The sequence below is a fragment of the Apaloderma vittatum genome, unplaced genomic scaffold, assembly GCF_000703405.1.
Source record: "Apaloderma vittatum isolate BGI_N311 unplaced genomic scaffold, ASM70340v1 scaffold9622, whole genome shotgun sequence".
In the NCBI taxonomy this organism is placed as follows: Eukaryota; Metazoa; Chordata; class Aves; order Trogoniformes; family Trogonidae; genus Apaloderma; species Apaloderma vittatum.
In genome coordinates this window covers 49,997-73,828 of record NW_009705277.1, presented here as the reverse complement: position 1 = coordinate 73,828, position 23,832 = coordinate 49,997, and the positions used below count along the sequence as shown (strand labels likewise).

The window sequence follows — 23,832 nt, the reverse complement described above, 5'->3', positions numbered from 1 at the left end:
GTATGATTAGTACTACTTACCTGTTTTACTTCTCTAACATCTTGGCTCCTCAGACTGTTGTGCGTTATTTCTATGTGGTACTGTGAGTATTCTAAAAGCAATTTCTAGCTGCCCCTCAGAATTTCTTCAGTAGTGCAGACAGGATGTATTTGAAGTCATATTCTCTCTTCTTGTCTGCACCTATACATGAGACATGGGAAAATTTTTGTTACACAATACACAAACATTTGATATTTATGTAAATTTTGTATATCTAAACTTAAGATTCCATGGAATGTGCTCGAGATTATGTATTCTTTTCCCGTATATTTTTGGTATCCTAACAATTCCTCTTCAAGTGTTTAAAAATTTATGTCTCATACCTAAGAGCAGGAAGCTTTTTTGGGCTATTTCACAGCTGACAAAAGTCCTTTTGTCTTTCGTAATGAACATGATTATCTATTTGGAGTTCTACAAATGTATTTATCCCTGAGCTTATATACTCTGTGGGGTCTTAACAGTAATCACTGTAATATTCACACAGAGAACTCTCAAGAAATTTAGCTTCTGAACATACATTCCTTGACTTAATTTGAAGATTCTGAAAAGTGCTCTCAAAAACCTTCCTCAAGTATAGCTTCTTGACTTTAAATAGTTTTTCATTAAGCCAGTCTCACTGGGGAAAATGGAATACTTAGAGAGTTTTAGTGTTGTATAGGCACAACTTACAGTCACCTTGATACGACTAATCCCAATGTATTTGTCAGCCAAGTATCACTTCTACATCAAAATTCCGATCTTGTCCCACTTCCTTGCTGTGATAGTTCAAGGGTTCCTGTTGCATTAAAATCCAGTACCTAAGAGAGAGCTCTTGTAATAACCTGGCAGGTAGCTGCATTAGTGAAAATACCAAGTAACAAAAGTGAGAGTGCTTCTATTATGTTTCTACCTAGGCAGTGCTTCTGAGATCCACACTATAGATCTGTGTTCTGGTTTGGGTACTTACGTTTCAATTTCCGTGACTTTTAAAAACGTTGATTGGATCGCTCCATTCTGATTAAGCCTATTCAGAAATGCCTTCACTGATCTAGGAAAGTGTTGCAAGTTTTGACATAAAGTTGGATTTAATTTCTGTTTGCAGACTTTGTGATTGAATATGAAGATGGGCTGCATGAACCAGGGGTATGGCATTACCAGACGGAAGTTCCTGGAACTCAGACAACAGTGCAGTTGAAGTTGTCTCCGTATGTCAACTACTCATTCCGCGTGATAGCTGTCAATGAGATTGGCAGGAGTCAGCCAAGTGAACCATCTGAGCAGTACCTGACAAAATCTGCAAGTAAATAACTATTTCTGCTCATTGCTGATTGATTTATACTGTGAATGGCACTGAGTTAGTTTGGAATGCAAACAGCAGTCATTCTTATTCACATGTAAATATTTTATTTTTAGATCCTGATGAAAATCCTTCTAATGTACAAGGGATAGGCTCAGAACCTGATAATTTGGTAATAACATGGGAGGTAAGTGTTTGCTTTCAGGTCTGTGAGTAGCATTCTTTTTTGAGAAATAGTGATGATTTGTGAACACGTTGTGAGAATACCCAAAGCATTGCTTGCCTAAATCATTCTTGAAGAAGAGTGAAATCCAGACATTTTCCCATCATTATTTTCAGGGAAAAGCTACATGCATTATAGAAAAAAAAAAGTTAAGATGCTGTATTTTCCATGAGTGATTTCCCAAGATAAGCCGTTAATTTGGTAATACAGGATGTTTTGCTGCCAATTTAGGAGAACTTATATATATAAACTGAGGTTTATCTCAAGTAGAGTCTTCTTTTTGGAATTAATTGTAATGTGTATACTAATTCTACTAATTCAACTAATTCAACTAATTCTACTAATTCAACTTTTGTAATAAACTAAATTATCATACATTCTACCACTAAAAAACTTTTGTGGAGAAGTTTAATCTGTCATTCCCTTACCATCATGACAGGATCTCAAGGAGATAGATGTAAAACCAATTTCCCATCCCAGACGAGAAACCTTTTCTAGGGAACACTGTTTTTAGGGAGTTGGTGTAAGTCTGGTTTTCCCTCTTCCTCTTCCTAAGAAATATTGTCTTCTGAAAACAAAATTTATATAGAGATATCACAATGTATAGTTGCATGAGAATTAACCATGCTCACCATTCAATGTGATTTTTACAAATGAATGAAGAGCAACTGAACTGACCTCCTGTAAAAGCTTGGAAATTTTAACAGTGCTTCTCTATCACAGAACACAGTGGTAAATTTTCAGTAAAATTCTAAAGAAGACTGAGCGTATTCCTTTTGTGACTTTGGATTTTTCAGATGCTTCAGAATGTTTTAAAATATATTTCTTTTCATTTCAGTCTTTAAAAGGCTTTCAGTCTAATGGACCGGGGCTTCAGTACAAAGTCAGCTGGCGTCAGAAAGATGTTGATGATGAATGGACATCAGTTATAGTTGCAAATGTATCTAAGTATATTGTGTCTGGTACACCAACTTTTGTCCCTTATGAAATAAAAGTACAAGCTTTAAATGACCTGGGATATGCACCAGAGCCATCAGAGGTGATTGGACATTCAGGGGAGGACTGTAAGTTTCGTAGTTTGACTCAATTGTTTTAGTTAAAAGCTGCTAAATGTGTAATCTAAAATATTGAAAAAGGGAGATAGTAGACTTGGTTTTTTTAATTACAATTAAGTCACTTGGAAATCACAAGGATTCATGATACTCTGTACTATTCATCTTGAGGTCAGCTTTTTGACATAGGAACGGTTTAGCCTACTCCTTGAATGCAATGCAAAGACTCATTCTGAAAAAGTATGTTCGTGTGTTTTCTCATTCTAACTTGTTGCATCCTTTCCCCATAGTGCCAATGGTTGCTCCAGGCAATGTGCAGGTTCATGTTATTAACAGTACGCTAGCAAAGGTGCATTGGGACCCGGTTCCAATAAAAACTGTACGAGGACACCTCCAAGGGTACAAAGTAAGTACAGTCTAAAGCATTCTGTTTCTCATTTATTGAAACACATCACTCTCCCTGTATGAGATTGTATCCAGATTGAAGTAATTGACATACAAAAGGAATCTTGCTTCTCAGTGAGCTCACAAGTTCTGCTGGCAAGAGCAACAGCATTGATAGAATTAATTCAAAGTTCAGCAGAGTTCCAGCCTTGTAGCACTATCCTCCTGTGACTGTCCTTGAAGAGAAATGGGAGGTATTTGCAATTAAGCTTGCACACTTTATATAGATTAAGAAGATGACAATTTTACAGATCTTATTCCAGAAGGTTATTTAGAGGATGAGGAGGAATAGTTTCTGTAGGAGTCTCTTCTAGGTCTAATGCTAAGATTACTCATTTTCTGCCATAATATGATTAATCACATTTTTAATTCTGAGTAACTAGCCACTTCCTATCTTATGCTGGGTGCTCTGTCTTTCTGGAGACCCGGAAAAAGCTGAGTTTAAAAGCTCAATTTAAGGAGATAAGAAATAGCAGATGAGTTGGAGTGTACATATAATTGAAGGAGGCTTAGTGTAAGATAATGTACTGGCTTTGATGATAACTGAGAAGACTGTGTTGGAGACAGAAGCATGCAGTTAATACAAAATGGGAAGCAGAAGGACTTCAAGGTTAGAAATTCAGGGAAAATCTGATGGCAAAAGTTGCTTCACAGGTTGCACTAGAAGCCCATCAGGGGTGGAAACTGCAGCAGCATGGTAGGCTGGTTGCAGAGAGAAGAGTGAAATGAGGATATACTGACTTCCTAGGCAACAGGAGAAGAAAATAAGAGATAATTACTTCTTTACTTCTCTGCAAGTATACTAATAAATATGTTCTAACAAAATGGTATGATTTTTTTTTTCTGTGGGGAGAAGAACAACACAGTTACAGATAGCTAAGCAAAACTGAAGCTATAAAATAAGTTAGTCAATAGTCATAAATAAAACAAACTCAAGTACAAAGGACTGACAACAGACCTGACCACTGAGTAGTCTTACTGTTATGGCTAGGATAAACATGACAGTGGTATATTGTTGGATAACTTGTGGGTGGCAAAAAAGTTTCTTAAATATTTTTTCAGATAGAGCTAAATGAAGCTAAAATAGCTTAAAAACTAGACAAGACATGACAAGTCCCAAGACCTGGTGTATAGTTTCTATTATAAAGCTTTCCCTGAGTAGAAGCTGAAAGCTTTTCATGGATGCAGAGTACACTTTAAATGTCTTAATCATTGTCATAGCTTACAAAGCACATGACTATCTCTTTTTAAACACATCAGCAAAATCTTACTAGCAAACTCAGGCTTTCCGTATTAATAAAATTATTTCAGACCAATATGCGGTATTGCATTAGGGATATATTTCTTAATAAAGAGAGGGGTGTTTTTGTAAAGACTCATGTTGTGAAGACAAGAGTGTGAACAAAGCAGGAAGACATCTAGCTAGCAGCAGTCTATAGCGCATCACTCATATTTTTCTTTTGTATTAATCCAGCTGTCACTTGATATTCTGTGGTATTATAAAGCATTTCAAACCTAACAAGAATTTTCTAAAAGAATTCATTGGTACTGCTTCCATTTTTCCTGTTATTAATTCAGTGGTTATTGAATACAGTGAAAAATGTGATGTGATGTCTTTTACTGTTATAATCCTCTTCCAAATCACTGCATGTCAAACCCAGTTTATTAAAGCTCTCTTAATTTCAGCCTAGCTAATGACAAGTGATTACCCAACTATAATAATGTGGTTTGTGAAACATTGCTGGCTAACAGTCTTAAAAAAACATGAACTATACCTTAGGAGTTTCAATACTAATAGTACCAACACTTCAAGCTTTTGTTAGCTCATAAATGGCTTTCTACACTAGGATGAGAGCTACAGGATGACAGCTGACAGTGTTGAAAAACCTTATCTCAAGCCATGTAAAACACAGTGGCATTTAACAGCGATTAGAGTGAGATGGTATGTTGTTGGCCATAGAAAGCTGGTGTTAGTGTAACATTGCTGTGTAAGCTATTGAGTTGGCTTTGTAAGTCTTAACAGTTCCCTTTTGTGAATTCATATGTGAAATCCCAGCTTCCTTAATTAAAGAGGTCTTTTGCAGTTGGTCTGAATGGAACCAGAATTTTATCCGTTTATATTGCTGTATCAGTTTTAGCGTACAGTCATACATGCATGAAAATTATGCTCTGAAAAATGAACAATGGTGTATTTGAAGCTGATAATCCTAGGAGTAACCCAAGTCTTTGTAAGGACAACTCTTAATATGTTTCCAGTTATCATAGTAGAGAGACTGTGTAGTAAAAAGAGTGCAGTCAAGGTAATTACCTCTCAGGCTCATCTGTAGTTTCTTAGAAACTTAATCAGCAAAATGGACACCAGAATCAGCTTTGTGATCTGATCTAATTGTCACATAAATGGAGAAATAGTCTTCTTTTCCCCAGGTGGAGAACATTCCATGACTGTAATCTCAGCAGCCTTTCAGAACTTCTGTGTTTCTCCAGCCCAGACAAATCTTTTGGTTTCTTTCCCATTCAAAAGTATCTTTTTGGCTTCCATATCACAGGGAATAGCCTGGTCAGGTGTGTGACAGAGCAAGGTGGCAAAATGCAAGCTGTGTAAATATCTAACTGAAAGAATGAATGATATGAAGGAGTCCTGCCCCTCAGATGGACTTGCTAACACAAGAGTTATCATGTACTTGCAGTTCCAAACCAGAACTTGTGTCAAACTGGTTTTGAACATTAACAGAAGTGGCAGGTGATAGTCTTCACCCAGTTGTGCAGGCATGACTGTTTCAGGACAAGGTCTGTTTCTGAAGCAGGAAAGCTCTATGTTTTTTTGCTCATGAGCTTATTAAAATTTCAGTTATTCCTACCTATAATTCACGGATACTCATGGAAATGCTTAGTGTTGGTAAATTCAGAACACCTAAACACTCACTCTAGATTTTCTTTTGTCTTTAGGTTTACTACTGGAAAGTGCAGAGTCTATCCAGAAGGAGTAGGCGGCATGTAGAGAAAAAGATCTTGACTTTCAGGGGAAACAAGACTTTTGGAATGTTGCCAGGGCTGGAGCCCTATAGTTCTTACAAGCTGAATGTTAGAGTTGTTAATGGTAAAGGAGAAGGACCAGCAAGCCCAGACAAAGCGTTTAAGACCCCTGAAGGAGGTATGAAATGAGAAAGCTAGAGAATAACTTAAATGTGGTATATTCAGAAATAGAATACTAAGGGTGTAGTTGCTGAATTTGTGTTTTGAACACCATAATATAATAATCTGTCTCGTGATAGTAATATCCTTAAGAATTAATAATTTGTGAACTGTCTTAAGTTAATCTCCTTTTTATTTACTGTATATTCTTCTTAAAAGTTCCTAGCTCACCCTCCTTTTTGAAGATCACTAACCCAACACTGGACTCTTTGACTCTGGAGTGGGGTTCACCTACCCATCCCAATGGTGTTTTGATATCATATATACTGAAGTTTCAGCCAAGTAAGTTAATTATGAATATATAACTCAGAGAATATGTCGGCCACATAGCAATCCATTTATTAAGAAAAAGATCTGTTATATTTTAATGTACAAAAGACATGATTGCATTGTTGATGTCAAGTTTGAAAAAGATTAAAGTGTTTTGACAATATAGGTAACTGGAAAACTTCACTTGCTCAAGAACAAGGTTCGCATTTTTCTATTACTTTTGTTTCTTTAAGCCATGCTTCGCAGAAAAATGGATGTGAAGGCCTATATATCATTGATAGCCACAACTTGGAAGCAATATGCTACTACTTACAAATCCTATATTGTAACTGCAGAGAAAATCTCTTTAGAAATAGTTTAAATCCATCAAACAATTTTATTGTTGTTTCCTTCTTCAGTTTTCATGATATTTTAATTTTAAAATGAAAATTCATAAATGTGAAATTTACTCATAACAGAGCTATAAATTACTTCCTTAGGATCCCCGTGCTGCTGCTTATTTGTCCAGAATTTTTTCAGCAGTGGCACTAGAAATTTTTTAAGAGTTTTGTGTGTATGGAACAGATGAAGGAAATTCGTTTTCTTCCACTGTTCCTTGGCATTAGATTGTAGAATCATAGAATTGTCAGGATTGGAAAGGACCTTAAAGATCATCTAGTTCCAACCCCCCCACCATGGGCAGGGACATCCTCCACTAGACCAAGATGCAAGTCACTTCAGTATTTTTTTTCCTAAGCATACTCAATTTATTATGAGGCAGCTTGTTCGAGTTTCAGAATTTTCTAATGATCAGTGTCTCAAATGTGTGTAATTTCAGATCATTTGATATGAACTAAGTTGCCTTGGCTATCTGTGAGAATGGAACTTGAACTTTAAAAATTTGTAGCTGTTTCCTATCTCCTTGTGGAATTTTGGCCCCTCACATAGCTCCTTTTTGCAGAAAAGTGACTTTCTTATGAAACTGTAAATTGGCATTCATACAACCTGAAATGAATAATATGTTACCTGATCTAGCTGAGAGGCATCCCTGCTCATGACAGGGAGGTTGTATTAAATGATCTCTAAGGTCCCTTCCAGCCTAGGCCATTCTATGATTCTATGATTCTATGCAGCAGACAAACAAAACAAATAAATATAAACCAAAAAAGCACCTGTTTTAATGCAGTGGTCGTGTTTTTTTTTTAGTTTTCCTAACTCTTCTCTTTTCTCTTGTAACACAGTTAACAACACACATGAATTGGGTCCCTTGGTAGAGATAAGGATTCCTGCCAATGAGAGCAGCATGATATTAAAGAATTTAAATTACAGTACACGATACAAGTTTTACTTTAATGCACAAACTTCAGTTGGATCAGGAAGTCAGATAACTGAGGAAGCAGTAACAATTATGGATGAAGGTAAGATGGGTATGTATAAAAAAGCCCACTGAGTTTAAAAAACACCATAAATTTTATTTAAAATATTGCTACAACTTCCTTCCATTAATAAAATAGCCCCTAGTAAGCTTTTTTCCCTAGAGCTTTCTTAACTGTATTATACACTAAAAAAAGATTTTAAATCGTTTTTAGGAAAAGATATGCAGAGGTTTTCTACTGTAGTGGAGGCCCTAAAAGATGTGTAAAACCCCTACTTTTGATATAAATTTACAAGTTCTAAGACTGGCTTTTCTGGGCTTCAGAGTTTCGAGTAACTTTGCATTTTAAGTAGTCGTCCTCCATTCACCTACTCTGCTTCATTGCCCTGCTCTGGTCACAGAGAACAATACTGAAATGATGCAGCTTTGTGGCAAGAGGAAAATATTTCTCTTTTGAAGTATGCAACAGCTTCTGTGAGTTCTAAACTTTTTTTCACAGAGCTGGCAAAAACTGTAACTTCCAAAAAAGTGCAGAAATAAATTTGTAACCTATGGTCCCAAATAACTGGCGACATATAATATTTAAAAACTCTTAAGTATGTTTTTCAGTCCTGTCGCTATTGATGTTTACATTTGTAGTCATTCTAGTCTCTGATTTTGGCAGTTCTGTTGTTGAAACTGTTATTTATTTAAGCATGAAAGCTTAATAATATAAGAGTAATTTCAAGCAAAAGGGAAATTTTGGCAGGAAGTCTGTTATGATTTTGCACATCTTAATGTTAAGTCTATTGATACCATCTTTTCATGTATGTTTATGCTTAGTAAAATCATAGTTTATTGGAATTGCCATAGATGAGTTGGTATACAACGAAAGTTCTCTAATAGTGTACTAAGGTTGCATATGAGTCACATTTATTTTAAACCGTGAATCTTAACAAGCATGAGCGATAAAATTTTGTAAACGCATGTATGTTAATTTTTGTCTTGTAATATAGTCTGTCAATGTTCAGCTTAAGTGGAATGTTTCTAATTTATTTGAATTAATAACTTTTATCTAGTCTGCATGTTTTTCTAGTTTATAATGAAATTATGTATGTATGTTCCCTTTGGTGTTGTATCTAATTATATAGTGTTCCTATTCTTGTTTTCCTCCGTTAAAGCTGGTATTCTCCGTCCTGCTGTAGGTGCAGGCAAAGGTAAAATTAAACTGCATGATTTGTTAATGTGTGGATTTTGCAGTGTTGCAAATGGGGAAATTGCAGTGGTAAGGACAGAAAATCTTGAACTACACATTGCTATACAAAGTATTAATCAGTGCTGGAAGAAAACATTTGTGGGTTTTATTGGGTTTTTTTGTTTATTTTTTTTCTTTTTTTTAAGGGATCCAGAACGCTTATTAACACTTTTCATCTGTTTATTTTACCACAGAGTTCCAGGGGAATTCATTAGCTTTGCTTCAGCAAAGTCTAATTATTTCTGAACATTTAACAGATGTATGTCACTCTCATAAATATTCAGGATCCAGGTGCGCTAGCACTGATTAGCTGGAGTAGAGAAAAAACTACACTTTTGCGAAGGAGATTTTTTTACTGCCTGTGCCATGTGCATTTTTTTGTTTCAAAAGAAGTAGGTGTGTTCCTTTTCTCACTGCTGATTAATGCTACCCATTTGAGCACATTTATTTCACTTGCAAGCCAGCCATGCATAGGAGACAGATGACTGACAATCCCCTCTGTATACTTCTCAGTTTGGGTATCAGATTGAATACAGAGGCAAGTGGCTTCCTGCTGCCTTAGTTTCCCAGATACTGAGTGAATACTTGAGGACATTTCAGAGAGTGGAACCTATTATCATCCTTACTCTTGAATTCAGTAATACTTAGCTCTGTATGCCGCAGTTCTTCTGTCAAACAAGGTGTTCTTCGTGTTTTCGCACACAGTTTTTATGAATTTTGATACTGTCAGAAGGAAAGATTATCCTGAGGTAGCTCTAAGTCAGAGGGTATCTCTGAATGTATGTGTCATTCTATCAGAAGTGTTATTAACAGTAATGAACACCTGTGCTTCAGATTCTCAGATCATAAACATCCCAAATTAAAATCTGTACATGAAATATCCAGCATTTTTTACAAACTTGGAAAAGACAGCAGAAATTTTTTTACATATATTTTCTTTCCAGTTGGTGATCAGGTGCTTTGAATTGTAGTAGCCATAAAAAAGAACTTAATTCACTCAATCTGGTATAAATCAGTCTCGCTATATATATGTATGCATGCATGCAGGCATTTGTGCATATATGATGTATATATTGGCATAGTCTAATATCATATGCGTTTCTGTTAAGTGTATGGAGTTGTGGATTTATTTTAATGACAAGTCCTTCTTACTGCTTTTTAGCCAGTTGTAGCTGAGAAGTCAGCATAGATAGGAATAATCAAACTGGCTTTTAGTCCTGGACATTAACAGCAGAAATGCAAATTAAGGTCTCATTATTTATAGCTGACAATAAAAACCTCATGCAAGGAAAACTGGAGGTCTAATTATAGCTGTATCAGAGTCTAGGGCTAGCAGAAAGCATCTTATTTGTAAGATCAGCTGGAGCAGCTCACGTTTCAGAGCTGTCATCTCAGATTCTCTGAAAACTAAGCAGATGTCTTTGTTTGGTTCCGTGCCGTTTATGGTTTCAAGATTTTCACATATTCCTGTAACATCTAACTCTTACAATTGCAAAGAAAACTTTGGAACTGCAAGCAGGGTGGAACTAAAGCCCTGACATCTGTTAGGACATCTGAGTTGCTGCAGGTCTGAGATGAATGTTCTCAGTGGTTACTTACATTAAAGTGATTAACTGTTTCACTACTCATCAGGGACTATGAGGAAGGAAAAGGAGGATCACATTACTAAGATCAAGTGCAAAATATTTTGGTCTCATGAGTGGGTGGATTTGGAAGATAGAAATAGTCGTCCCACTCAAGAAGAAGCCATACCCAGCAGAGAATCTTTACTCCTCTGTTAAGGGCCTATACATATATACAGTTCTTAATAATGTGACCCAAAGCCACTGGAGAAGGTGAACTTTAGATCATAGAATCATAGAATGGCCTAAGCTGGAAGGGACCTTAGAGATCATTTTAATCCAGCCTCCCTGTCACCAGGGCCGCCACCTCTTGACGGGATCAGGCAACACATGGGGACCAAACGGGAATCGAACCCGCGACCTTAGCGTTATTAGTGCCACGCTCAACTGACTGAGCTAACCAGCCCCCTTAAGATATTCTCAACTCTATTGTCATCTGTCAAAAACGTCTCAGTTTTTCATTTTGAAGGGCAGAACTTAGCAGAAAAATAAGCAATTAGCCTTTCTATTTCAATTTGATCACATTCATCTTGGACGTTAAGACAATAGGTCCCAGATTCAGCCAGCCTAAACTGCACTGAGATTTCTGCACTTGGTGTTTTCTGTTGGCTGTCTGCCTCTGGAGACCTGTCAGAAACATTAGACACAATATCTAGGAGGAATTCAAATCATCTAAACCTGGGTGAGACGTGCGACTTAGGGCGTTCATTTCTTCTCAGAGTAAAACTGTATGTTAAAGTGCAGAAGGAAATATTGCTACAGTAAATCTAAGGATCTGAGAATGTCTTGGTATTTTTGTTTAGTTCTGACATACCTTCCCTGTCTCTTGGCACCATATGTCTTTTACCATCTCTTTAGATAGGCATTGGCCCTTCACTGCCTCTTTTTATTACTTTGAAAACAATGAATGTGCCCACAGTGTGCTTGCTGCTGCACTTGACACAATATTTGTCCCACCTGAGTTTGGCTGATTACAATGACTGTACTGGTGTTAAGGAAAGATATCCAGTATATTATAGACCAATAAGTAGAGAAGCAAGCACTGTGCATTTTTCCCATAAGGTAAAATAACAATTTTAGGTTTTTTTTAAAAAAAGAAGTGAAATATGAGGTGAAGGCTGGGGGATTTAGATAAATATTCTTTTCTGTAGCTTGAATAGAACTTAGAAGCTATATTCAAATGGGGGGGCAATATAAGGAAGAAATTATTGTCTCCCTGTAATATGGGCATCATCCTAATTAAAAAGTTCTTTAAACAAACTGACATTTCATCAAGTGGCAGAAATGCAATGGATCTTGATGAATTACAAACATTGAAGCTTTTTTTCTTCTCTAAGGAAAACGTAGTAGAGGAGATTAACCTCATTCTCTCACAAGCCCATATGAGTAAATTGTGAGATATGTTATTTTACGAGATAGGCAGGCTATCCTGTTATAGTTGATACTCCTATTTGACTAGCACTATCTTTTTTCTTTATAATACTGTGCTGTTATGAACTACTTAAATTTAATAAAATTATGGCACTAAAAAGAAAAAATAGTTTTTCTTCTCAGCAGCCAGTATTCTAAATGTGTCTGAAAACTTTACATGTAAAGTATAATGTATTATACCCAGTATTAGATAAGCAGTATGCATTACTATTACTATTTATGTTTTGACATCTAATCATGGGCATCGGGTAACAGGTGTGAGAAAAACTGGGGAATAAGAACCTGATTACATATAAAATAATTATAGTAGCAGCTGGAAAGTGATCACTGGAGTCAAGTCTTTTCTACCCTTTTCCATTAGGAGTTTGAAATAACTAATCTGTAGAGGAAGGAAGAGAATACAAATTTTACCAGTGGTAGAAATGAAATTTGCTGATTGAAATAATCAGTCCCAGGGGCTCGTTACTGTGTTTGCTGTAAGGCAAAGTGTAGGGAGTCACAGGGTGACATGTCTTGTTTCACAAACATCCTTGTTTCACTTTTTAAGTTTCTTTACGATTTAGTCAACACTTTTATTTGAAAGCAAGGTAGTGGCATGCATGCAGACCGTGGCAGCTGGCAGTCCTGAAGTACAATTGAGGTAAGGCTGTGAGATCACAGTTGCTTATAGTTGAAGCTAATGCTTCCTTTCAATGCGGTACTCAGTCTGGTCTGTCTTCATGTCAGCTTCACATCTCAAGCATTATTGACAGAAATACACATGTTGCAGGTGAGAAAAACAAGTAGTCTAGCCTCTGAGTTTGAATGATTCATTTTTTCTGACTGTGTCTCCAATATGTAGCTCTTTACTGTAGGCTAGAAATCATTCTCAGCTGAGTTCATATCTCGATTTCTTGATAGAGGAGAGGTTCATCTCAGTTTTCTTTGTTCTGTAGAAAATGCTTTTCCTTCCCTGCCCACCATCTGTTTTCCCTCCCTCTTTGAATCATTTCACATGGTGTCTCCATATTTTTTGCCAACAAGTTCAAGCTGCTTTTTCTTTGCAAGTTGATTATAGTATTTTGTATTTTGTCTTCAGCCGCTCTCCTTAATCTGTGTGATTCTTTCAGTACATCCTGCTAAACTGAATCAGTTTTGTCCTCTTTTAAGTCTCCTGGGCGCAATGACAATGCTTTGCATGCTAGACTAGAGAAACCAATGATTATTGCAATGCAAACATTCCTGCCAATACCTTTCTCTTCGTAGAAGTCACACATAATCCATGCCATGCTGAATGCGTCTCTGTGAAAGGGTTCCTTGCATTTCTTCTCTCACTTCTGTGTTTCTTGCACTACAGGAATGCTCCTGTAGTGGCCTAAGTAATCTCAGAAGTGACTAATGGCCATCTCTCGCTTGCAGAAAAGGAATTCACTCCTGCGTTATATTAAGGATTGAATTTCATACAGTAGAAGTTGTAGGTTAAAAAGCAAACAAAACCAAAACCTTTCTCTGTGTCTTATAGGCTCTGACGAAATCTATTATCTTTTACCTTCAGCTTTTCTTGTGTGTGGGAGTGGGGTTTTTTCCTTATTTTCCTTTTTATATATACATCTTCACTATTTGTCTGTGCTTTATGTTTTTTTTTTCTCCATAAAACACCAATCTATGAATGCATGCTTGTCACTTATCCGCCCTTTTTCCCCGAAGATCAGGTGATTGCCAGGAATATTTCTAAAGTTTAGTCACTTTGGGGATTAGTTTATTTATTGTTCTGCTCAACTAAATCTTGAGAGAGAGCACCTATTCTGTTGTTAAAACCCGTTCATTCCCCACATCACGTCTTATTAAATTGTATTGAATATGCTGTTTGGAGGAACTGTGTTCCTGAAAGGCTGGAAGATTAAATGCAACTCTACAAAAAACTCCACTAAAAAAGCACTGGAATTAATATGAAAAGAAAGGAAAATTTCGCTTTGAGGCTAGGCCTAAATCAGTCACTTGATGGCATTTAGAAACTAAAACACCAAGGAAATGATGGTGATTTTCAGAGCTAACTTCATTGTTACATATAATCATATAAACAGAAAGACATCTACCAGATACCAGGTCTTTGATCTAGCAGGCAACTCTTTACTCAGAGCAGAAGCTGGAAATTGGATATGAAAAAAAAAACAACAACCCACAAAACACAAGATGAGATGGAGGGAAGGTGATTATGGAATATGCTTAGTGTTACAGAAGCTGTCATCTGGAGTCTTACATAAGACAAGACGAGTGCTTTATCCCCAAACACTCAGACACGAGGAGGGGGAAGTGGAACATCTCCCTTATGAGGAAAGGCTGAAGGAGCTGGGTCTCTTTAGCTTGAAGAAGAGGAGGCTGAGGGGTGACCTTCTTAATGTTCATAAATGTGTAAAGGGCAAGTGTCAGGAGGATGGAGCCAGGCTCTTCTCAGCGATATCCAGTGACAGGACAAGGTGCAATGGATACAAGCTGGAGCATGGGAGGTTCCACAAAAGCATTAGGAGAAACTTTTTCACTGTGAGGGTGACAGAGCACTGGCACGGGCTGCCCAGAGAGGTTGTGGAGTCTCCTTCTCTGGAGACACTCAAAGCCTGCCTGGACGCGTTCCTGTATGACCTGCTTTAGGTGATCCTGCTCTGGCAGAGGGGTTGTATTAGATGATCTTTCAAGATCCCTTCCAACCCCGGACATTCTGTGGTTCTGTGGTTCTGTGATCTGTTTGCAAGAGTTTGGAACTCATTACTGCTAATAGTTTGTTCTGTCTTTGATGGTGATGAGTCATACAGTTGTGCTGCTAATTAGACATTTTTTGTGGAAGAGCAAAATCCAAGAAAATACAGTGTTTGAGAAAACATGATTAATGAAAGAAAACAAAGTCATATTTGGAATACAAACAGGTTCTTTTCTCGGCACAGAACAAATGCTTAGATACTGATTGTAACAAGCACCTGTTCATATGTGGAGATGTGGGAGGAAGTTTATGTATCCTGCCTGCAGTCTCAGACTCCACACCTTTCTAAATTTAGAGCCCACCGTTCTTTCCTCTCTCTACCTTCAAGTGGAACAGAGAAGCAGAATCTAATCCCCTTGCATTACCATAGTGTATATGGTTACATGCCAGATTTCCCACAGCCAGCTCTGGCTTTAGTATTTCTTAAGGGGTTTGTTGTTTACTTAGTAACGTAGATGGCTTTTATAAAAATCTAGTGCTTTCTATTCAACTTTGTTCAGGAGTTTTTAGCCAAGAAATATATTCTTTGTTATTTAAATCATATTTAAATCATATTTAAATCATATATTCCTTGTTATTTTTGGTTGGTGAAAGATATTACATATAAAATACATAAGCACAACTTGCCTCCAAAGACATCAGATGTGGGAGTAATTAGTTTAATACAGACTGAAGAGTTGAATGAGTACTACTGAAATAGAGTTAAGGAGAAGAATATTTCAATAAAAAATCTGATGTTCTTAAAAGTTGTAATCAGAGAATTGATGGAATTTGCACAGTTCAGGTATTTTTTAAAAATACTCAGAAACTATAGTTTGATAGACTTGGTACTCATATTATTTAGTCCATGTTAGGGGGTTGTATACAAATTTATTTTACCATGCCAAAGCGATTTGCTTTTTGAATCTAATTTGGAACTTCTTCCAGTCAGCCATATGGACAGCACCTCTCGCCTTGAGAACAGGCTTTTCCTCATTTTTTTTTTTCTAATGTAGATGATGCCATTGGAATTCTGCTGTTTGTCTTTACTGAGTCTAGGTTTTTACCTCTGATATTTCATGGGAAATATTTTTGGAAATAGTTGGGATATATTTTGAGGAATATTTTGGGAAATATATTCGATGCTCTTTCTAACAGGAAAGATATTTTTAGCAGGATAGAAAAGTCAGTATCAAACCTAGTGAGACATTTTCATTGAAAACTAATTTCGTGCCTTTGAGAAGCATCTTTTATATCTGCGCTGTTACAGTATTAGAGCATCTATTTTTCATTAATATTAGGAAAACAAAAATACCGAAATAATATGTTCCTTTGTAACAAGCGTAATTGGAGAACAAAGAATTAAGGTATAAGCAAAGAAGTGGCTAATTACAGGATGAGAAGTGCTTCTTTTCATAGATGTGGGCATTATGCATATCTGTGAAAAGTCCTGTTGTCTAACAAGAATGTCAGCACTGAGACACAGTACCTTAAATTTATCGGCTTCTTTCATTCCAGTGACTTGTGTCCTTCACTCCAGAATATTTTGATACTGGCTTTCTAATACCTGGCATCTCATGTTCCACTGTCTAAAGGTGCCCTGAATCCGTAATGCTAATGAAGCTGATTTCAGAAATGTTCTGTGGAAGCAAAGGTGCCAGTACACACATATTTCAGTTTGTTTTCAAATACATGTGTATCACTTAGCTGTTTCATATTTTAACACGTAAAACTAATTGAATTCTGCATGAATTTAGAGTGTGCATGTGTTATTTAACAGGTAAGGTTTAACTGTATTATTATTGCATTTTTGACGCAAAGTGTTTTTACTCTTTATTTTCTCTCTCCTACTGTCTCTGATGGTGAAGGATATTCAGAAATCCTTTTTGCAACCTCCCCAGTCATGCACACTGTCCGTCCAACATTCTATAAGGGTATTGTCTTCCGTTTTTTATCATTATTGATGCAATAGAGACAAAATCCTGTAAGGGCTTGCAGTTGAGACATTCCGTGACAGGTGGCATAAATGGAGGTGTGTATGTACCCTCTTCGTAACTCTGTTCTCTCCTACCATTTCTCGTTACTCTGACAATGTCCTCACTTTCCAGCTGTCTGCATTTTACCTCTAGATGAATAGAAATAATGCTTTCCGGAATTTTGGCAATTAGCTATTTTTAAGTATTCGGCAGTTTTTGTGATACAGGGCACGCTCAGTAAAATACATAGATTTTACTTGATAATTTCACTGCCCAGGATTCAGTTAGCAAATACACTACTTTAGTCACTAATTTCCAGTAATGGAAACAATGACAAATGAACTATACTTTCATTGTATGCAGTCTAAAATCACACAGTATTTTTTTTTTAAGTATGAAGTCACAATTTCGTATTCTGCTTTGTTTTTCTATTGTATATTCAGTGCAACCACTTTATCCAAGGATCAGAAATGTTACGACAGCTGCCGCTGAGACCTATGCCAATATCAGTTGGGAGTATGAGGGACCAGATCATGCGAACTTTTATGTTGAATATGGTGTAGCAGGCAGTAAGAAGTCATTTCATTAAATTTTGCTAATGTGTTCAGATATATTTTCAAAGTTTTTAATAGTGAATTCGGTCCTAATCTCACTCAGTGTTGATGATAGCTCTTAAATGTCTAGAAGAATTATTTTTTAATTTAATTGGAAAAGTCAAATAATTTCCCTTTTAATAAGCATAAATGCATAGCAGCTATTGAAGCTTAGAGAAAATATTGACCTTTGTTCCTTTGTATTATTTTATAGATCCTTTTGAACGTGAACTTCTAAAAATGTAGTTTACATGAAGTTCTTTTACAATTATATGTGTAAAAACATGATGACTTGCATCAAAATAGGATACAACATTTTTCCTAAATTATGCCCAATTCAGGGAAAAGTATTAAATAAGAGATACAATCAAAACAATATTTTTGTTAAATTAAAGTATCAACCAACCTACATTTATTGGCGTAAAAACAGTTTCTAATCTTTGATAATAGCAGTAATAATTAAAATGCAGTTAGCTAACAAAACTGAGATATTTCTCTTTGATGCCCTGTCATTCTAAAGTTATGACTAAAGATGACCAATCTGAAAAACAGTACATGAATACATTTTTCTGGATATTGGTTAAAGAAGCAGCTGAGGCTGTACTAGAAAAAGAGGTTCAGGTTTTTTCTCCCTGACTAAAGTAAAAATTAAGTAAAACTAGAGAAGTATAATTTAATTAAATGATTCGAATCTATATTAATTTACTTTTAAATTGCAAGTTCAATAAGCCTTTTATAAAAATAAATGAAAATAGTATTTCTCTAGTACAAGGGAACAAATGTTTAAAATAGTTTCATAATTCATGTGCAATGTCTTCAATATATTGCATGCAATACGTTGTTTGATGTCATAATTTTATATGATTTTGTTGTTTTTTGATAGAACAGGGCTATTTTTAGCCAATTCATAATTTAGTCGGTAACTATTGATAGTATTCTGTCTAGAAACTTTCAGTAATGTAGAGAAAATTAAAATTCCAATATGTTGTTTTCCTGAAATTTTTGTAGGCAAAGAAGATTGGAAAAAAGAAATTGTAAATGGTTCTCGAAGCTTCTTTGTCTTAAAGGGTTTAACACCAGGAACAGCATATAAAGTCCGGGTTGGTGCTGAGGGCCTGTCTGGTTTTAGGAGTTCAGAGGATGTGTTTGAGACAGGTCCAGGTGAGGCACACCGTCCCAATTCCCTGTTGTAGTCAGAATCGTGGTAGACCAAGCACTGAAACGTTGAATTGCTTCTAGCTAAGAGATGTGGTAGCTAGCATCTTCGCATGTTTTTCTCATAGAGCGATGTCAAGTTGTTTTATAAAATCCTGAATAATGCCAGCACATTTATTATGTGCATTACGAATGTTTTTATCCTTTCAGTTCATTCTACTCATCTGATACTTACATTGGGGGCAAGATACTCACTGCTCACACCTTGATCCTTGTGCTCTGCGCTGCAGATGACCTATTTTATTTATTTCTAGTTAATATAATTAGATGTCTGTATTTGAATAATGTGTACTTTAAGAGAGCAAAGTATATATTTTTAATGCAAACAATCTGTATACGATCAGTTTTAATACAAAAAGCCTGAGCTAAAATGTTTGCATAATTAGAAGTGTGGTTTGATGTCTCACGTAATCTATTTATACCAGAGTTAATAGATTCCTACTTGTAAACCTTTCTGTTCCTGTCGTATGCCGTTTTTACATAGATTTTGATGTCACAGCTATATTCTCTCTGTCAGTAAGGCTGTTTCAGTTCCTTATGCACAAATTTCAGTCGTATTTCTTCATAAGCAAATCAGTAATGCTTGCTCATTTAACTCAGAGAAGGAGCTTTATTGGAAGTTTTTTGATATTATGCTGAATATGTCATTGCCATCACAGCATGTTCTTGGTCAGCTGATATTTTTTGTTGTGTGCTTCGTAGCCACTTCTACGCATTCCAAGCATTTGGTCAGTGCATAGTGATTGAGCAGTAGTGTCACCAACTCCAGAATATTATGATTTAAGAAAGTGGTTTAAATATGAAAATATGCTTGAACAATGTGCAATGAACATCAGACAACAAAGTAAACAATGAAAATGCCAGTTTGAAAGCAGGCACTTTCTAAAATCATAATTTTTGCTTTACTTTGTGCCATTTCTGTTCACAGTTTATCATGTTGCAGGAAAGCTTCAAAAACATGATGCTGAGTAACACTGCCAAGTAAATATGTATGGGCTAAACACAGAGGTTATTTATGCCAGAGACAGCTAATGGTATAAAAGTTGATCTGTAAAGTTTTATGCAAATACACATACAAAGCCTAAAGCCTCAATAAAGTGCGGATCAAGACTATAGTATAATTCAAAACAAGCTGAATGGAAGCCTTCCCAAAAACATCTCTCTGCACAAAAGGTACCGAGCCATTAGATAAAGAATCCTGTATGTACCTGGTCACTTTGGCTCATGGCCTTGAGTAGTTGAAGAGGAGGGGAATTTAAAGACACTCTTTTCTGCTTCTTGATAATGGAAAGGTTCAGTATCCAGCATTAAATTATACTTCTTAGCATATTTCTTGCAGAAAAGTATTGCATCACACTGTCTTCAGCCTAGATCAAAGCTTTTAAATACCACAAAAACCGAAGTGGACAAAGAGGAAAATATTGGAATATGGAATATTATCTAAATTAGGAATGAAACTGCAATATTTCATACATCAGGCTTTTGCCATGTTTTTCTTAATCACAAACATTCCTGTAGAGGATTTTCATAGTGTGGAGTTTTATCCTTTTAAGCATACCAGTGCAGTGTCTTGCATTGACCCCTACATTAACAGTGCACCAAGAGTAAATGTCTTTCTGCCTAAAGCAGATAATTTGTTTAGCATAAGCAGGGAATGTGCCATTTTTAAAGTTGCACTGAGATCTAGAAGCTCTTTCCTACTGGATATGCAATAAGTTAAAGAAAGCTGCATAAGTAAGTTTTGATCTTTACTCTTTGCCATCTATCTTGCTTATTTTTATGCATGAGTTGTTTTGCTTGATGCTATTTCTTATTACATTTGAATGTTATATGTGCTTTTGCATTTTGTCAGAGTGTATATTACACAATCTTTAATGCCTTATTATGAATGCATATATGCATAACTTGGAATAATTTTAACCACAATGTAGAAACAAAATTTTATTTTAATTTGATTTATAATTCAGAGGAAGATTGCCGTTGTGATTTTGTTTTCCTGAAATGATCCTTTTATATATTTATATATGGTATATGTTGTAAATAAAGTATAAATGTATATATTTATATAAGCTATATATTTATCTAACTTGAAGACATTTTTATCAAAAAATAATTTAAATTACTATGCATATAAGAAAGAGTCTGTTCCTAAAATACCAGAAAACATATTCTTAAATGAAGGCTGGGAAATCTCCTAACCGTAACTCCACAGTAGCCAGGCACATTAATTCATTTATCTTTTTGAATGAAAGTCAAGTCATAACTTATCCAGTAAAACCAAAAAGGGGAAAGAAAGTAAAGAATTAATTTTAGTGTAGTATTTCTAAAGTGGAATACACAGTGATCTTCCATATGGAATGGAGGGTAAATACTGTCTCTAGACATCAGAGATACTTTGAGTTTTCATCCAGTCTATGGAAGACCCTCAGGAATCTGGGACCATTGAGAGCTGATGATTCGAAGCTAGCTGTCTCAGACTTTGTCTTATATAGTAAATAACGATGAGAGGTCGCTTGAATTCTGGCCTGTAACTGAATATTGTTACATTTTATTAGTGCGTTTGCCAGCCCAGTGCAGCCTCTTTTCAGCTAGCTGCCTGCCATGCCAGGCTCAGATATTGATCAAGGGACAGCACCAGTGCAGGACTGTTCCCAGTTTGTTATCCAACATGTTTTGTAAGGAGGAGAGTTTACACTGTGTCACTTGGAATTGTAGCTAGAAAAACAGTCAATGCTCCACTGAAAATAGTTTCTCTCTGATGTGTTTTTATGAGCCTTCCCTTAAAAGCGTATCTTGTCTAAGGAGAGGTGGAAATCCTTTGGGGCTCGGGGACTTTCACATCTCTTTGTGTAAAGCTATTCATGCGCAAGTCTACGCATCTTCTCTAGCAGATATAGATGTACCCAGAGCATCCAAACAAAGACAGTGACCGAAGGTCTCAAATATAATCTGGTCCTAGTGCAAAGTGTGCACCAAGCTGAATATTACTTATCCTTATTAAAATTCTAGGTAATATACTGGCTGTGAGTGATCTGCTACCTTAACTCATGAAGCCAGAAAAAGCAGCAAATGCTGGATGAAAATGCCATATGAGTTATGTATAGAAAGTATTTTGCTTGTCACTCCCTATATTCGTGTGGGAAGGTGATCTTTGCCTCTATTTCCCGAAAAAAGCAAGGTCTATTGGGCAACTCTTCATAACGTTCCAAACTCTTGGGTTTTGAGACTGGAGGAGAAAGTGAAGAATGAGCAAGATAGGTTTGGATGAGTGTCCGTCTTCCTCCATGTCTTCTGTCTTATCCCTAACTCTTCTCACCCTTCCCACTTCCTCCCAACAGCAAATCCTAAGGCCAGTTGCCTGTAATGTGTTTCCAAACAGGGGAGTAGAAAATAAGCCTCACCAGGAAAACCTTCCTGCTGTGTTGGAGACCAGTAGGAGAGACCCAGCCACTGTCCTTATTGGTGACTGTAGTGTTTCCTGTGTATTTTGATTATCATTTACATTATTTTCCAGCTAGAGTCAGCATTTGCAGACAAGCAGTGCCAAGGAAAAGCTTCCCAATTGCACTGTGTTAAGTCTTCACTAATGCTAAATCATGGCAATCATGATAAATTGTAGGATGAGGTACAGGCTTGAGGAGAGGAAGAAAACATGATGCTTAATAAGGCTTTAAAGGATGCTTCATTGTTGATTTTCAGTTGAAAGTGAATGTTAGAGCCTTGAATGACCCATCTGCTTCCCCATTTCAGACTGATGGGAGTGCATTAGCTAATGACTACTGGCTCTTTATTCATTTTGAGAATGCAGTTGACATGTTTGCATGAATTATAATTTGCAATTTAATTTCCGTAGTTTAATTAATGTAAAATGGTTGAGAATAGTTTTGAGGTTTGTGGAAAGCAACATAGTACGTGCACAGATTTTGCAAAGCAGTTGCTAAGCTTAAATGTTGGCAATTCTTATATACTCAGAAGTAAGTTCTCTGCACATGTACTTGGAAACATTTTGAATAATGAAATTATTCAGAAAATACAGTATGACTATTTTTCTTAATACTGATTTTCATAGTGAATGTAATTCCTTAATTAATGAACAATGTATACCAGCTATTTATCTGAATTAACATAGCATTTAAATGCAGCAAAACATCTTGGTTTTTTTCTTTTATTCTCCAGCAATGGCAAGTCGGCAGGTAGACATCGCTACTCAAGGGTGGTTCATTGGTCTGATGTGTGCTGTCGCTCTTCTGATCTTGATTTTACTGATTGTTTGCTTCATAAGGAGAAATAAGGGTGGCAAATATCCAGGTATGATATATAACCATGAGAGTAAAAATCATATACATTAAGACGAATCCCAGGTTTACTGGGGAAATTACATTTGCTGCTGGTTTACATTTACATTGTGTACATGGTAAAACAGTCTTATCATTAGGTAGGCTTGTCAGGGGCAATTTGCCTATTGTTAGAAAATCTCAGTCTATTTAAGCATAAAAAAAAAGTATCTCCTTCATTCCTGGAGGGTCAGAATATTACCTTGCCTCTCTAGAGAGGTTTGAGCTTTGGTTGAGATGCTTGGTTCTCCCACTAGTACTGTACATTCCACTTTCTGAAGTCTCATGTAGCTAAAAAGGGATTCTTGGTGGAGAGAATTGAGTAAAGATAAGAAAAATTAGGAGATGAAACAAGTGAAGTGATGAAACTGACAGAAGTAGGGAACAGTTGGAACAAGACACCATCTAGAAGAGAGTAAACCACAGTTTGAGTAAAAGCGTAGAGGTCAGTTTGATGCTGAGGTTGTCATTACTCTGTGAAGATCCCTGCTATACCCTTCATTTCTCTGCTTCTGCATATATGCATATACACACACATATATAAAGGTAGACGTTGTGTCAAGGGTTGGGGCTGAGCCAGACAGTAAACGAATGACAAATGCTCTCTAATAACATCTCTTCCCCCACCAAAGTGAAAAGGGAATAAAGTAGAGAGACTTATGGATTGGAAAACTGGGGCTCTTTAGCCTTCAAAGGAGACGGCTGAGAGGGGACCTTATTACTGTGTACAAATATCTGAGGAGTGGATGTCAAGAGGAAGGAGACAATCTCTTTTCAGTGGTGCCCAGTAATAGAACAAGGAATAATGGACGTAAGCTAGAACACAGGAAGTTCCACCTCAACATGAGCAAAAATTTCTTTCCT

At 36.3% G+C, this 23,832-nt stretch overlaps 1 protein-coding gene across 1 annotated transcript in view; it reads left to right on the top strand.

The window, feature by feature from the left end:
* Positions 1 to 1,120: 1,120 nt before the first annotated feature.
* LOC104270853 (neuronal cell adhesion molecule) overlaps positions 1,121 to 23,832 on the top strand; it is a gene marked incomplete at its 5' end in the record, with an annotated part of 35,056 nt that continues 12,344 nt past the window's right edge. Inside the window, 11 exons of the mRNA XM_009865333.1 lie at positions 1,121 to 1,318; positions 1,432 to 1,502; positions 2,377 to 2,602; positions 2,881 to 2,996; positions 5,981 to 6,185; positions 6,386 to 6,508; positions 7,717 to 7,893; positions 9,011 to 9,046; positions 17,270 to 17,395; positions 18,428 to 18,580; positions 22,811 to 22,942. Of these exons, the coding sequence (XP_009863635.1) occupies positions 1,121 to 1,318; positions 1,432 to 1,502; positions 2,377 to 2,602; positions 2,881 to 2,996; positions 5,981 to 6,185; positions 6,386 to 6,508; positions 7,717 to 7,893; positions 9,011 to 9,046; positions 17,270 to 17,395; positions 18,428 to 18,580; positions 22,811 to 22,942 (1,563 nt within the window). The remainder of the gene's footprint in view (positions 1,319 to 1,431; positions 1,503 to 2,376; positions 2,603 to 2,880; positions 2,997 to 5,980; positions 6,186 to 6,385; positions 6,509 to 7,716; positions 7,894 to 9,010; positions 9,047 to 17,269; positions 17,396 to 18,427; positions 18,581 to 22,810; positions 22,943 to 23,832) is intronic.